The 13,119-nt window shown below is 50.7% G+C and overlaps 1 protein-coding gene across 3 annotated transcripts in view; it reads right to left on the bottom strand.

Annotated features, from left to right (window-relative positions):
- The window catches only part of COL23A1 (collagen type XXIII alpha 1 chain), a 203,122-nt gene extending 191,650 nt beyond the window's left edge, over positions 1 to 11,472 (bottom strand). For all 3 annotated transcript variants that reach the window (XM_041119310.1, XM_029997837.2, XM_041119311.1), the window contains exons 1-2: positions 11,122 to 11,472; positions 7,035 to 7,104 (exon numbers count right to left, since the gene is read on the bottom strand). In XM_041119310.1, coding sequence (XP_040975244.1) covers positions 7,035 to 7,104; positions 11,122 to 11,337 — 286 coding nt within the window. In that variant the 5' untranslated portion in view covers positions 11,338 to 11,472. The remainder of the gene's footprint in view (positions 1 to 7,034; positions 7,105 to 11,121) is intronic.
- Between the last annotated feature and the right edge of the window lie 1,647 nt (positions 11,473 to 13,119).

Raw genomic sequence — 13,119 nt, 5'->3', positions numbered from 1 at the left:
AATAATCGGTTCTACAAAGCCAAGTCGCTGCTCACGTGGGTGACATTAATCTATCACTTGAACAAGAAAGAGGAGGAAACCAACTGGAAACTGATGGGAAACTCCCAGGTGAGTCAGTCCATGAGCATTGAACCAACCTGCTTCAGAGCCTCCTCTCTGGAAAGGCAGCGCTGAAGGGGCTGGCAGCAAAAAATATCTGTGCCTAGATAAATGACTTCATATGTCGAGACAAAGATAAAGTTACACAGAGCCTCTCGCAGAGGATATGGTCATCAGGTTTATTTTTGTAGTTTTCATTACACTCAAAATAACTTTGGCAGACTTAGAAAAAATAAATTTTCAAAGCCTTCTCCCATTGATGTCACCAGTTTTAATTAATTTTTGCTGAAGCGGTCTAAAGATGAATGCTGCTGGGAAAGGGCTGGTTCCTGGTGTGCTGCTCTGGGCCTTCGCGTCCAAACGCCGGAGATGCACCAAATGCCACCAGGAGAAATGCTGCCGCAGTCTCCCTGGGAGATGGCTCCGGCCCATTTTCCTGCACCAGTGGTTTTGAGGCCAGACTGCCTTTTAGCTCACGCCTCTGACTCCGTGTCAGAGGTGCTGCCAGCTCTGGGAATAACACTGGTACCACGCTATTTCCTGCCTCGGAAAGTCCTGGCCACAGCCAGCATTTAATGTCACCTCGGTAGGACATTAAACGTCAGTGCTGGCTGACACAGCAGCTGATCTGGTAAGGGTATTGTTTGGACGGGTGTTGAACGGAGGACGTGCCTTCCCTTGGATGCTAGCGTGCTGGGGAGCTCCGTTTGAGAGCAATCCCCAAATTCCCAGACCCAAACCTGCTCCTTGCTGCACACCTGGCTGTTGCCTGCCGCTCCCTCCACCGCCACCAGCTCCTCAACAGGGGTGCGGAACAGTGCCAAAAGTGGCTTTGCGAGAGAGAAAAGCAAGCCAGCCTGAGCAGAAGTCCCCCTGACACTGCCGTGACATACCCGGCTGCTGCTGCTTCGGTGCCAGCAGCCCTCTCCGGACACACGGTAACCCACAGGACCACGAGAAAATCATTCCTCTACTTTCAAGAGGGACTTTGGGCTCCTTCCCCCTTGCCGGCTGGCACCCTGCAGCGCTCAACACACGTACGAGTTGTACGGCTGGGAGGAGACGCCAAACCAAGCAAGACTCCCTCTCCTCCATTTATTTCCATCGACAGCAACCGCTCAAGAAAACAACCCCCTGACCCATAGGTTTCCATCAACGGAGAGCTCCAAAGCCACAAAACAACTCCCTAAGCAGAGCTTCGAGGTTCCCAAGGATGAGATGGGGGACCACCACGGTGCGGCGGCGGCTGCTTTCCGGGACCTTCTAGTAAGAAGATGATGGAGGGTATCCGTGCCCACAGTAAGAAGATGATGGAGGGTATCCGTGCCCACAGTAAGAAGATGATGGAGGGTATCCGTGCCCACAGTAAGAAGCTGGAGGGTATCCGTGCCCACCCCAGGTAGCTCCTGGGAGAAGGCGGCTGGCGGCTCCCGCACATGTGGCATGCAGACACGGCTCCAGATGTCCTCGGGGCCTTCCACAAATATCCAAAAGGGACTGGGGAATGGTCGCCAGGAAGGAGCTGATGGAAGGTAGCCAGCAGTAATTTCTATGCTCAAAGAGCGTTTTTCCAAAAGTTGCTAAGATCTGCGATCAGATTGTACTTTTGAAGGGGTAGGATTCGAAAACACGTTAAACAGAAAGTAAGTGCCTGCATTTAAATGGCACCATTTGTCAAAAGTCCTTCCCAGCCAGTTGTTCTTCGTTATTTAGAAGCTTGAACGCTTGGCTTCTGGCTCATTTTTTAAAATCCTGGCACAGGTTTTTCTGTGCAGGAGAGAATTCTGATTGTGTTTGTAAGTTTAGTGCAAAAAAATCCTGTTTATACTAATACTGTAATTATAATGCCCTAGCCTCCTGCATGCAAAGTCCGACCAAGAAAGTAAACCCTGCTGAAGCAAAGTGACTGGCAGGGTATGGGAAACTGAGGCAAGGAGGATTTAGGAAACATTTTAAAACTTGAAGATGTTGTAAAGCTCTTTGTCTCATTCTAAATCATAGAAATTACAGACAAATACTGAGTTTTAATGGTTTCAGTAGGCAGAAAAGCATCTCTTGAGGTCACAGTAAGGAATACTTCAGACGTTTAAGCTCAGTAGATGCAAAGCAACTCAGAAAAGCAGAGATCACCACTAATTTAAAAAAGAAATACTTGCTTGCATTTGATATTTCTCCATATTTACTTAACTATCCTGAAGGACTCATGACTCAGAAACGCAGCACTACAGACCCAGATACTGAAGATGTAAAGGAGAGTAATAATAGAGAGCTGCTATCACGCAAGAGTGCGAAACAAAGAGCCAGCATTAACAGAGCTCAGCACATCCCATTTGGCCTGCTGGAAAACATCTGCCATTTGTCAGAACTACAAAGCAAGCAGAGCCCTCTCTTCCTTGATCTCCAGCAATTAGGGAAATTCTGTTGTGCTAATTACCTGGGGAGACAACGTGGGGAGAAGGCAGATACCGAGTGACACTTGAAGACAACATTTACCCCAGTAAAAATTAGGCAGACATTTCAAATCGCTGGAAACCACAAAAAGTCCAGTGCCAAACTTCCACAGCAAGCTGGAGAAAGCTGATCCCTGTGTATAAAGTTAGGGTAAAAATAAAAAAAAATAAAAATAATAATAATAAACAAAAAATTATTTAAATAATAATAAGCACAACAAGAGAGCCTCTGGAGTTGCTGAGTCTGCAGAGGTAGGGAGGATTTTAAATGATCAGCTTCCCCTAGTACACATGGTTTGAATTGCGGAGAAATGGAGCAATCCGCCGTCCTGCAGGCTGGAGTACCACTCCGCTCCTCCCGCTGCCAAGCCATTATTGGGAAATATTTGTCACATATTAACTGGAACATCAGATTACTACACTGAACATTTAACACTGTTTTGTAATATATACATACGTTCAAAAGCATATGACACCGTCTCAGCGTGAATTCAAGATGAAGACAGGGTTATGCATCATCCAGCAGCCAGGAAATTTGCAGTCAAGGCTCTGGAGTGCAAAGCCTGCGGAGGTACTCTTAAATAAGAAGGCACACAGGAACACAACTCATACGTTGAAATACGCAGTGCAAGAGCAGCCGAAAGAGCTGGAGATTTTCACACCCTCAGTCTGCAATACAGCAAGGACCAGCTGCCGGGCAGGGCATTTTCTGTGGACTGGGGCTTGTTTTAAGCCTTTTTTTACTGGATTTAAGAGGAATGGTGCAGCTAGCACCTTCAGGGACCTTCTTACAGACCCTGAAGACTTTTGGCATGGCAAATACTGTATTTAACAAGAGCCTTTTGCACCTCAGGTTTCAAAAGACTGTGCTTAAAAATACGAGGGGGAAAAATAAAAAAGACTCCTTAAAAAAAAAAAAAAAAGAAGGCAGCCAGAGGCCACACAACTAAAAAACAAAGTGTTTGCAAGCACGAAGCTTTAGTCTTGCTTTCAACCCACCTCCAAGTGCTCATCAGCTGAAAGCTGTCCTAAATGCCACATAAACAAGTGTTCCTGCACCTGCCGGATTTTATCTCGCAGCGAAGGCTGTGTGAGGATCCCACCAGAGAAAGAGGCTGAACATAAGGGGACGAGGGGCCTCTCTGCAAAATATTACAGGCCTGGCTCAGGGAATGACAATAATAAAAATATTGAGCTGCTGTTTCACAGCGAGCCAACATATGGGGACAGCCTGTCCTGGGCCCGCCTGGCGCCAGCAGCACGCAACCGCTGCCGTCCCGTCCCAAATAGCTGGGGGGGGGACGACGGGGGACGAAAGGCCACGTTCCTCACCGGAGCGGGGTCACCAACCCACCCCGTCACGGCATTTCGGAGCCCGACCCGCACCTGGGTCCAGCTGCCCCAAACCCCCCCAGGATGCTTTTGTCTCCCTCAGCCACGGGAATGCCCAAACCACGAAGGAGCCAAAGTGACACGAAGTTGTTGTCATCGTTCCTCCCACCGCTTTGGTTGAGCAAATAAAGCAAAACAACTCAACTCAAAGCAGCGCGCAGATGCCGAGAGCGACTACGGAGACACCTTTCTGCAGCGTGCCCAGCGTCAGAGCCAGAGTAGTCATTTTTTAAGCTTGTTTTTTTTTTAAATTGTTATTATTTTTCTGGACGATTGGGATGTCTCCGTGGCCCTGGCAAAATGGCCGGGCCCCCTCTGCTGGCCACCGGCCCCACCGCCCGCACCCCCACAGCCCTGCTCGCCCCAAAGAGTCCCATTTTAGAAGTCCAGCTGCTTTTTAACAACCCACTTGAGCCCTATAAGCCAAAGAAGTGACTTACTGCAGAGCACAAAGCACAAAATGGGTCAGTTTGGGGTTGGGTTTTTTTTTGGGGGGGGGAGGGTGTATTTGTTTTGTTTGTGTGTTTTACAAGCACTCATTTGGGACTTCGCTGTAGTTGAAATAACTCGAGCTTCATTTAAGTGGATCATAGTCATCTTGTCCCAAACTGCTTTTCATGTGTAGCAAGTCAATTTTACCAAAGCGATCCTCTACAAACAACCCCCACCCCCTCAAACCCCAACAACCCCCCAAAGTGACTCGCTTCAAGGAAAAACAGGTCTTGTTTAAAACAAGCCCAGGACACGGCTTGCTCCCGCCGCTGCCCGCGGGTCTGCAGGGCGGCAAGTCCCCCTCTTCCCGAAGAGTCACCGAGGGAGGGACCGCACCGGCGTGACGATCGACAGCTCTTCGGTGGGCTCGCTTCAAATCCCGTGATACGAAGGAAGTCTGCTTAAGCTTAGCAGGGTTTCTGGAGGAGAAAAGCCCCCCAGCCCAGGCGTTTAGGACACCCACCAGCTTCCAGCTGCCCCTGGGAAGCGGGAGCGGGGCTGCAGCCAGGGCTGCCGATGCCGGCCACGCTCCCTGCATCCCCGTCGGCAGGGCTGGCAGGATCTCCCCATCTCCTTGTCCCCTCCATGGGGGGATTTTCTTTTCCCCAGGGGCTGCTTTTTTGGTGCACGGAGGCGAATCGAAGCTTAGCTGTTGGTTTGCAACCTGGCGTAGCCCTGCAGCAAATACCAGTGAGGGCCACAAGCTCTCAGGATGCTTCCGGACCAAGCTCTTTAACTACAGACCAGACAGCATTTCAGCCTTCTTCAGGAGAAAGAGGAAAAAAAAGAAACGCGTGTGAAGATTCCTTTGCTTTGCTCAAAAATAGCTGAAAGGCTTCACGACAGCTCGGCAGCACATCCTCGCCTTAGCACAGCGCTCGGCTCCCAGCGGTGGTAGCCGGGAGCAGCCACCGATGCCACAACATTTCCTACCCACCAGGAAATCACTTCTCCTTCCTTCAGCTCACAAATTACTTTGACATTCGTTACTAATGACTGAAACAAGTATTTCAGCAGCACGTGGGAAAACCTTCCCCCCCTCTCTTCTCCCCATCTCTCAAACGCAGCAACCAGCAAACTCAGTGACCCAGAACAGAATCGGGACTTTCCTGGCCACAAAGGAGCCTCTTCAATCCCAATTGCTTTCTGCAGAGCAAAGGAAAAGCCTCTTGACCGCTTAAGCACACCAGTAGTGCCCCAGTTGCACAGGCAAGAGCAAGATGCAGCCCGCAGAGCCCCGTGAGGCTGACGGACTTGGTTGTGTCTGCGCATCAGAAGGGAGAAAACTAATTTGACCACCAGTGTCCGAAGAGCTGAAAATAAGCATGATTTGTGTCTCAGCTGACAGGGTTTGGTTACAAGGCAGTGAGGCATACGGGACTCTCATAGGAACCTTCCACTAGAAAACCAGTGAGTACAACTGCAGCAGCACATTTAAGAGCGTCGTTGCTGAAATGTTTCCAAGGTTATTACACATAATCTTACAGGGAAAAAAGTCCATCTTTTTTGTCCTGCGAGCATGGACTAACGCTGTGTGTTCTGGTAGGATTCGTATCCAGGATGGCAGGAGAAATTGTGACTGTCCATTTGCCTATTATGCATCTACATGTAGCATTTAAGCTTTGTTTTTTTCTTTAAAACCAGAATTGAACTATCTGCTGCTTGCAAGGCTTTGTAACAGGGCTATGCACTCTCCCCCATCAAAGCACTGCGCATCTTTCACCCATCTTTTGCTACTTCTGTGAAAAGAGAGAAGACGAGAGAGAAGACGAGAGAGAAGACGAGAGAGAAGACGAGAGAGAAGACGAGAGAGAAGACGAGAGAGAAGACGAGAGAGAAGACGAGAGAGAAGACGAGAGAGAAGACGAGAGAGAAGACGAGAGAGAAGACGAGAGAGAAGACGAGAGAGAAGACGAGAGAGAAGACGAGAGAGAAGACGAGAGAGAAGACGAGAGAAAGCTTGAAATGCCTCAGCCCAAAGTCATTCATGCCTTTCAGTAAGACAGCAGAGCACTTAATGGAGCATTTCTATAAATGAGATTCCTTTACAAACTAATCTAAGCTGTTTATTGTTTCCAAGGAGCATGCACTTCCACAGCAGAACAGGAAGTTTTGACAGTTTAAGAAGTTCATTAAACTCTGGGAGGAAATTTAAACAATCAGTGACAGCTTTCATACAGCAAGGCAGCGCTGGAGAAGTCGCTACCCTCCTAAAAGACAGAGAGGCTGCAGCTTTTAATTATCACACTTGCATTAAGCCCCAGTGATTTTGTTACTACTTCTAAATTGTTTTGGCCCAACACCCACGGCTCACAACCGAGTAAAGCTATTCGCTCTTTTATTCTTATAGCCAAACGTTGCTTTTGTCCAAACCTCAAACTCCTTTATCTGTAAACAGGCCAAAGCAAGGCAATGGAAGAAGTTAACAGTCTCAAGCACAACAGAGGGCTTCAGCTTGGAAAAAAAAACACTTCTTAACGCATTTTCCTTGATACGGAGGAATATATAAGGTAGAAGAGGAGGAGCTCAGGGGCATCGGTCCAGCGAGCAGGCGGCCCCTGGGCAGTCTGGCGTTGGCCATGCCGGAACGTTTGCACCTACCTGGGGGACACATGCAGTCTGACGGAGCCTCTCTCGCCGTCCGCAGTTTTGCTAATCCTTCACCCAGTTTCTGTTTGGAGGAGGAATAAAAATAGCCATTTAGAGAATACATTATATCTAAATGCGGACTGCGCGTGCATGCCAACAGCCAAACCATCCAGCACGCTTCCTTCCAGTGAGAGGTAATAGTTTCATCCTGTTGCGTTCAGCCGCTTTGGATAATACCCCATGCTATAGTAGGACACAAAATATTAAATGTTTCTTAGCAAGTGGCCAGCCTACGACCCTCGCACGGGGCAGGCAGAGACTCCTTCTGCACATCCCAAAAGTCTCTTGAGCCAAGCACCGTGGGCTGGATTCATCCTGAGCAGCTCTTACGAGTCCTGTGTTCAGACGTCAGCATCGTCTCGGCGTGTTTGGTGGCAGGAACGGTGCTGGGGAGAAAGAGCCCTCTGCTCCGCCACGGCCGGCCCCGACAGCGGGGCAAACGCCCCGGGGAAAGCCCCACTGCCACCGACAGCGAAGCTGCTTCCAAATGCCCTGGAGTTTGCATAGCAGGGTGATATTTGCACAACAGACGTGGCCTGATTTGGCTGATTTTATACTTAAAATTCATGCCACGTGGAGTATTACAGGTTTCTTTAGGAGAGGGATGAGGAGGTGAAGGACGGTGGGGTGGGCACTGCCAGCGAGACCGGGGTGCTCATCCGCCCCCAGGTCCGCCCAGTGTTTCCATCCACCTCCAAGGTGAAAAACTCATCAGTGGGACAACCAGAACCCGTAAAAATTCGCAAAACTAAAGCAATGTCTACGTGGCATATTGCAGGCAGATGTGAGCGCACTCTGCCTGCTCTCTAAGCCAACCAAAATGTTCGTGCCTGCATTTAGGACGCTGCCAAGCCCAAGTTAATAAGCCCTGATGACAGGTAAGTTATATTAGCTCAGGCATAGCGCTTCATGGCTGGGGCAGCCCGGCAAGGGTGGGAACATCTCATCTTCACCCGCAATCGTTGTTCCCTCAGTCCTCCAGGAATGCCCTGTCTCACCTAAAGTATTTACCAAGAGAGAAACCAATAATCTGATAACTGGAGTCCCCACATTTCAAAGAGAGAAAATTCAAAGTACTTACTGAATTCAGGGTTTTCAGACTTGAAATTTATACAGCTGACAACCCAGTCTACATTCAAACATTTGAACGCTGTGGACTATTCAGGAATTAGGCTACCTGTGAATTAGGTTCTTTTCCTTTTATTCTGGGGATTAAGTAGTTTTAGCTGTTGTTGAAATCCTGTGCATTCCTCTCTAGCTGCTCGGGTGTGATGCTAAGAGGTCCTGAAAGTATCAACAGGGTTTCACAGGACCTGACAGAGAAGTCGTCCTAAGGGAAGTATAAATACCAGAACGATCCAGCTGCCTTCTGCAAAACATATGCTTTCCTTGAGAAAAAGTGGCAAGAAAGTATCTAAAGAGACTTTTCTGACAGCCACTTGCAGTCTAAATGTTAGAGAGTCGCTCAATTTTTATCTGTTTATTTTTAAAGTCATTTGGATGATGAAGATGCTTGAGGAAATGAAAATAAGCTCTTCCTTCCTTTTAGTTCAGCAGACATCACTGGGAACAGCAGAGGAGATCTGAATCCTGAAGCGAGTCCTCTGTTCTCCCATTGAATTGTTCTTGTCATGAAACCGATTAATCTGGACACTCTCTGCCTACCACGGACAATAAATCCTTTGTGAACAAAACGGTCCAGCTTTGTTTACAACAACTGGATGCTTCTGCAATCCTCCTCCTGTTAACATTTTCCCTTCAGTATGAAAACTATACGCTTTGAACTGGGGCTTTTGACATAGAGCAAGTGGAGATGCTGCCACGTTCGGACCACGCTCTTGGAAATGTTGCGGAGGGCATCAAAGCGGGACCCGGCAGCACGTCCCGCTAAAGGAACAGCCAAGGGAAGGGCAAGGTGCTGCCATATTAAAATCAGCAATTTCTCCAAAGTTAGACAGATGCCTGTCACAGGGCCAGAAACTAAATCCTAGTTGTCCACATTGGCTTTCATTGCCTTAACTACACACTCACCCTTCCTTTATTATTTCCTAGCCTCTCCTACTTGCCAAACTTTTAAACAACACTAAAGGGAACAGAGCCAGCACGTTGGTGTTTTATTTGCTGCTCTTCATATGCAGCTCTGCCATAAATTATGCCAGCAAACCCCTAGATTGGTATATGGATTAATGCTTTTTGGGTAGTGGCAGAGAACAAAGTATGCCGGGTCATGCACAGAGAGCGTATGGAGCTTTGGTTTCACTTCTGAAATATTGTGGTAAACTTCAAAGGAGGACCAACACAGAACTTAACAAAAAAACTGACCCCAGGCATCAGTTGATGTTCATGGTGATGGAAATATTCTCTCGCTCTCCACAAACTCTCAAGCACAGAAAGGACAGAAGTTGCCCGACGAGCGAGCGGTCTTATGTAACGGAGAGGAGTTTGGTCAAGAAACGGACGCGTTCTGAAACTTTAACATAAATGCGTAAGTTCATTTAAAATGACTATTAACAGATAGCCCAACCACTACCATGCATTCCTTGAATCTGCTAGTCGTTTCCAAATTTACTTTCAGTATTGACAAAAGTTTGGTCATACTAAATGTTTCAACAAGCTCACTCTTGCATTAGAAACCCAATTATGTGGTTTTGCTTTATTTTCCCCTGTACAATCTCCATCTGAGCGTTCCCAGTACAAAACAAGCTTTCCACACTTAACTAAATCTCAGCAAGAGGTTGCACATGATCTTAGGCAGTGCCACAGAAACCATTCCCATTGCTAAGCACATTTATTGGAGTAATTGGAACAGAACCACTGCCACGACTGGCAGGCTAATTCCTGCCTGGAGAAAAGACGTTAACTAGATTTTGTGATTACGCCTCACAGGCACCCCTCTGGTCTGGTATTCAAGGTTTTCACAAAAATATTTTTTAACATTTCCCTTTTATCAAGGCACATCGATGCAACCAAACGGACACGCCGCGGCGGTGCCAGCGATACCCTCACTGCAACTCCAACAGTAACACGCACACGAGGAATCGTCTCCCCGTCCCCTCAGCGCTGCCTCCACCCCCCTCGCGTCCCCAGAGCCGCTCACAGCTGGAAGGCACTGCGCGCAAATACATTTTTGCACGATTGAGGCTTCGTGGCTGTAACGATTTTAATGCAGCACCACGTTTCGCACCCCAGTCAGGCCGTTAATAAAATCCCAGTGTAAAACCTTTCCCAGATGTCAGAATCGATCACTCAGGAGTGTCCTGCGGCAGCCCCGAAAGCCGTGGTGAATCTTGCTGCACTTTATGAACTACTGTTTACACAAATCCAGCAAACCAGCTGTGGGACCTTCAAGCGTTTCCTATGAGCGATGGGAGCCCTCCCCGTCCCCCTCGCCTGTGAAGAGCCCCAAACCTAAACACCAGAGTCCGGGGAAAAAAATATAACCCTGGGACCAAGCGTAGCGGCTCCCAGAGATTTGGTTTAGCTACGGAGAAGGGCGTCAGCGTGGACAATTGTTCTCCAAGTAGGAGAAATCTTTCGGCACAGAAATCTTTACTGAGTAATTTCAGAAAACCCTGGGATTGAAAGGGAAGTAACTAGTTGCTAGTGTCTTCTACCCATCGCAAATCAGTTGAGCACTGCTGGACCACATGATACTTACTCCGTGCTAGACAGTCCGGATAAGAGGGATCATGTTCGTGAATTTCCAACAAGGAAATTACGGTCCATTACATCCAAAGATAAAGAGTATTTAAGTACTCGGGTTCCCCGTGCCGGTGAACAGAACGAGGCACGGTCTCAGCCACTGAACTGCTCGCCTTCCCACCTGGGGCATTCGCTCTTCTGAACCGGGAGGGCTTCGCCCACGCCTGGCCCCACGGTCCCGTCGGTGGCACCGGCAATAAAAAGGGGAAAAGTCCGGGAAAAGGGAGGAGGGTTTCCCAGCGGGCAACAGGAGCCGGCTGAGCCGCGGACCGGAGCTCTCCTCCCCGAGCGGCTCTGCCCGCCCGCGGGCGCTACGGGACGGCCCCGACACACTCACCTCGCGGAAAAGCTGCTCCACGCGGGGCTGCAGCGCGTCCAGCAGCGGCCCGGGGCCGGCCGCGCTCCGCTCCTCCAGGGCGGCCAGCCGGCCCTGCAGCTCCGCCGTTTTGGCTCCCAGCAGCAGGCAGACGGCCACGGCGGTGAGCGAGAGGAGCAGGCAGAGGGCGGAGGTGGCGGTACCCGCCGCGCCGGCGGGGCCGCTGCCCGCGCTCATCGCTCCGCGCCGCGCGCAGGTCCCGCTCGGCTGCCGCCCGCCTTCCCCCGCCGGCGCATCCAGCGCCCGCCCTGCGCGCCCCCCGCCGCGGAAATGGGGCCGGCAGCTGCGGAGCGGCCCCTCTCCTCCCCTCAACCCCGCCGGCCCCGGGTCTTAAACGGAGGAAGCGGGGGGGGGGGGGGGGGGGGGCGGGTGGCGGCTCCCCCCCCCCCGAGCCGCCGCCGCCGCCTCCCCCGCGCTGGGGAAGGGGGGATGCTCCGAGCGCGGCTCCGCCGCTCCCCCCCATGGGGGATTACGCGGAGCGGATCCCACCCCCGCTGCCCGCACCGCTCCGCCTCTCCGTCCCGTCCCCTCCCCGGGGTGCCCGGTGGAGCCCTGCGGAGCCGCTCCGGGGTGCGGGGAGCTCCGCAGAGGCGAGCCGGGGGGGGGGGGGGGAAGCCCCGCTCCGGCCGCCGAGGCGGGCAGCAGCCGCGCAGGGCAGCCGGCGGGGGCGGCCGCGGGCGCGGAGCCGGGCGCCCTCCAGCGGGGTCGGTGCGGCCGGAGCGGGTTCGCCCCCCCAACCCCAGCCGGGACAGCGGGCAGCCGGCTGCGGCCAGCCTTGCCCCGGGGGGAAAGGGCCTCGCCTCTCCTCGGAGAGGCGGCAACGGTTTGGGGTGGGTTTTTTGGTGGTGGTGGTGGTGTTTCGGTGCTGCAGCCCCTGGTCGGAGAGCGAGCTGGTTTAGGGAAGAGACCTCCTCTGCAAAGCCCAGCGGTCTGCCACCGCACCTTGTAAATTCCCCGCTTTATCACAGTAAAGCACCCCGTGCACCTCAGGGAGCCTTTGAATGAGGGCAGCTATGCTCCTCTACAAGCACTAAGCAGCCCCGGACTTCGCCAAACTTCCTCGCCTTTTCCTCACTGTTACAGACTGCATCACCTCAGCTCATACCTCCCCGGTAAGCCGTCCTCGGATAACTTGATGCCTGTCTAGGCTCCACGCACACAGCCTACAAACCCAAATGCACTCTTTGCCTCCCGGCCACAGACCCTGCCCTTCTAGGAGTAATTCTTACTCCTAGAATAGGTGAGTGAAGCCTAGGACAGTTAGAAGGTGCTACTAGGAGTGGTGTCAGTATCCAGTGAGCTCGTTAATGAAACGCACCCATGCACACAGCTAAACTGCCGTGTTAGATACATGCACCGCTTTTTTGTAGCCACTATTTGCAAACAGTTAGCCAGGCACAGCTGTAGCATCTGCTAACAACTATTTCGTGCTCTCCTCCACCTGCCTGGAGATACAAAGAAGAGAACTCCAGGTTTTCCTGAGCAACCTTTTCCTTACCTTCTTCTCCCCCTCTCCTTCCTATGAGCCTGCTAAGACTTTGCTCACAAGCTCAGGGAAGCTCAGAGGAGAAACCAGACCTGTTAAAGACAGACCCCCTGGCACCTGGCTGTTGCTCAACTGCTAACAGCTCTGCGCTGCGTTGGATGCCTGCCCCTGCCAACTAAAACTTCTTTTATATGTGCTGCAAGGCCTGCAAAACTACTTGGCACCTCGCTGCAGGTGCCGTATTAATCTTGATAGCGCAATTTTTTTTTTTTTTTTTTAAGGTTACTGGGAGAAGGAAAGTGAACAGGTTTCTGTAATAAGTATTTTTTCCTAGCATGTACCTCCTTTAGCAAGTACAATGCATTTTGGTAACTACGTTAACAAAGGCTAGAAGTACTCCTTAAGCAAGAATACACAATGTTTCCCTTTTTAATTTTGATAGAACTGTTTTATAGCTACAGTTTTATAGTTAT

Source organism: Aquila chrysaetos, chromosome 22 (assembly GCF_900496995.4).
Source record: "Aquila chrysaetos chrysaetos chromosome 22, bAquChr1.4, whole genome shotgun sequence".
Classification (NCBI taxonomy): domain Eukaryota; kingdom Metazoa; phylum Chordata; class Aves; order Accipitriformes; family Accipitridae; genus Aquila; species Aquila chrysaetos.
Note: the sequence above shows the minus strand (reverse complement) of the source record. Positions and strands in the feature narration are given on the sequence as shown.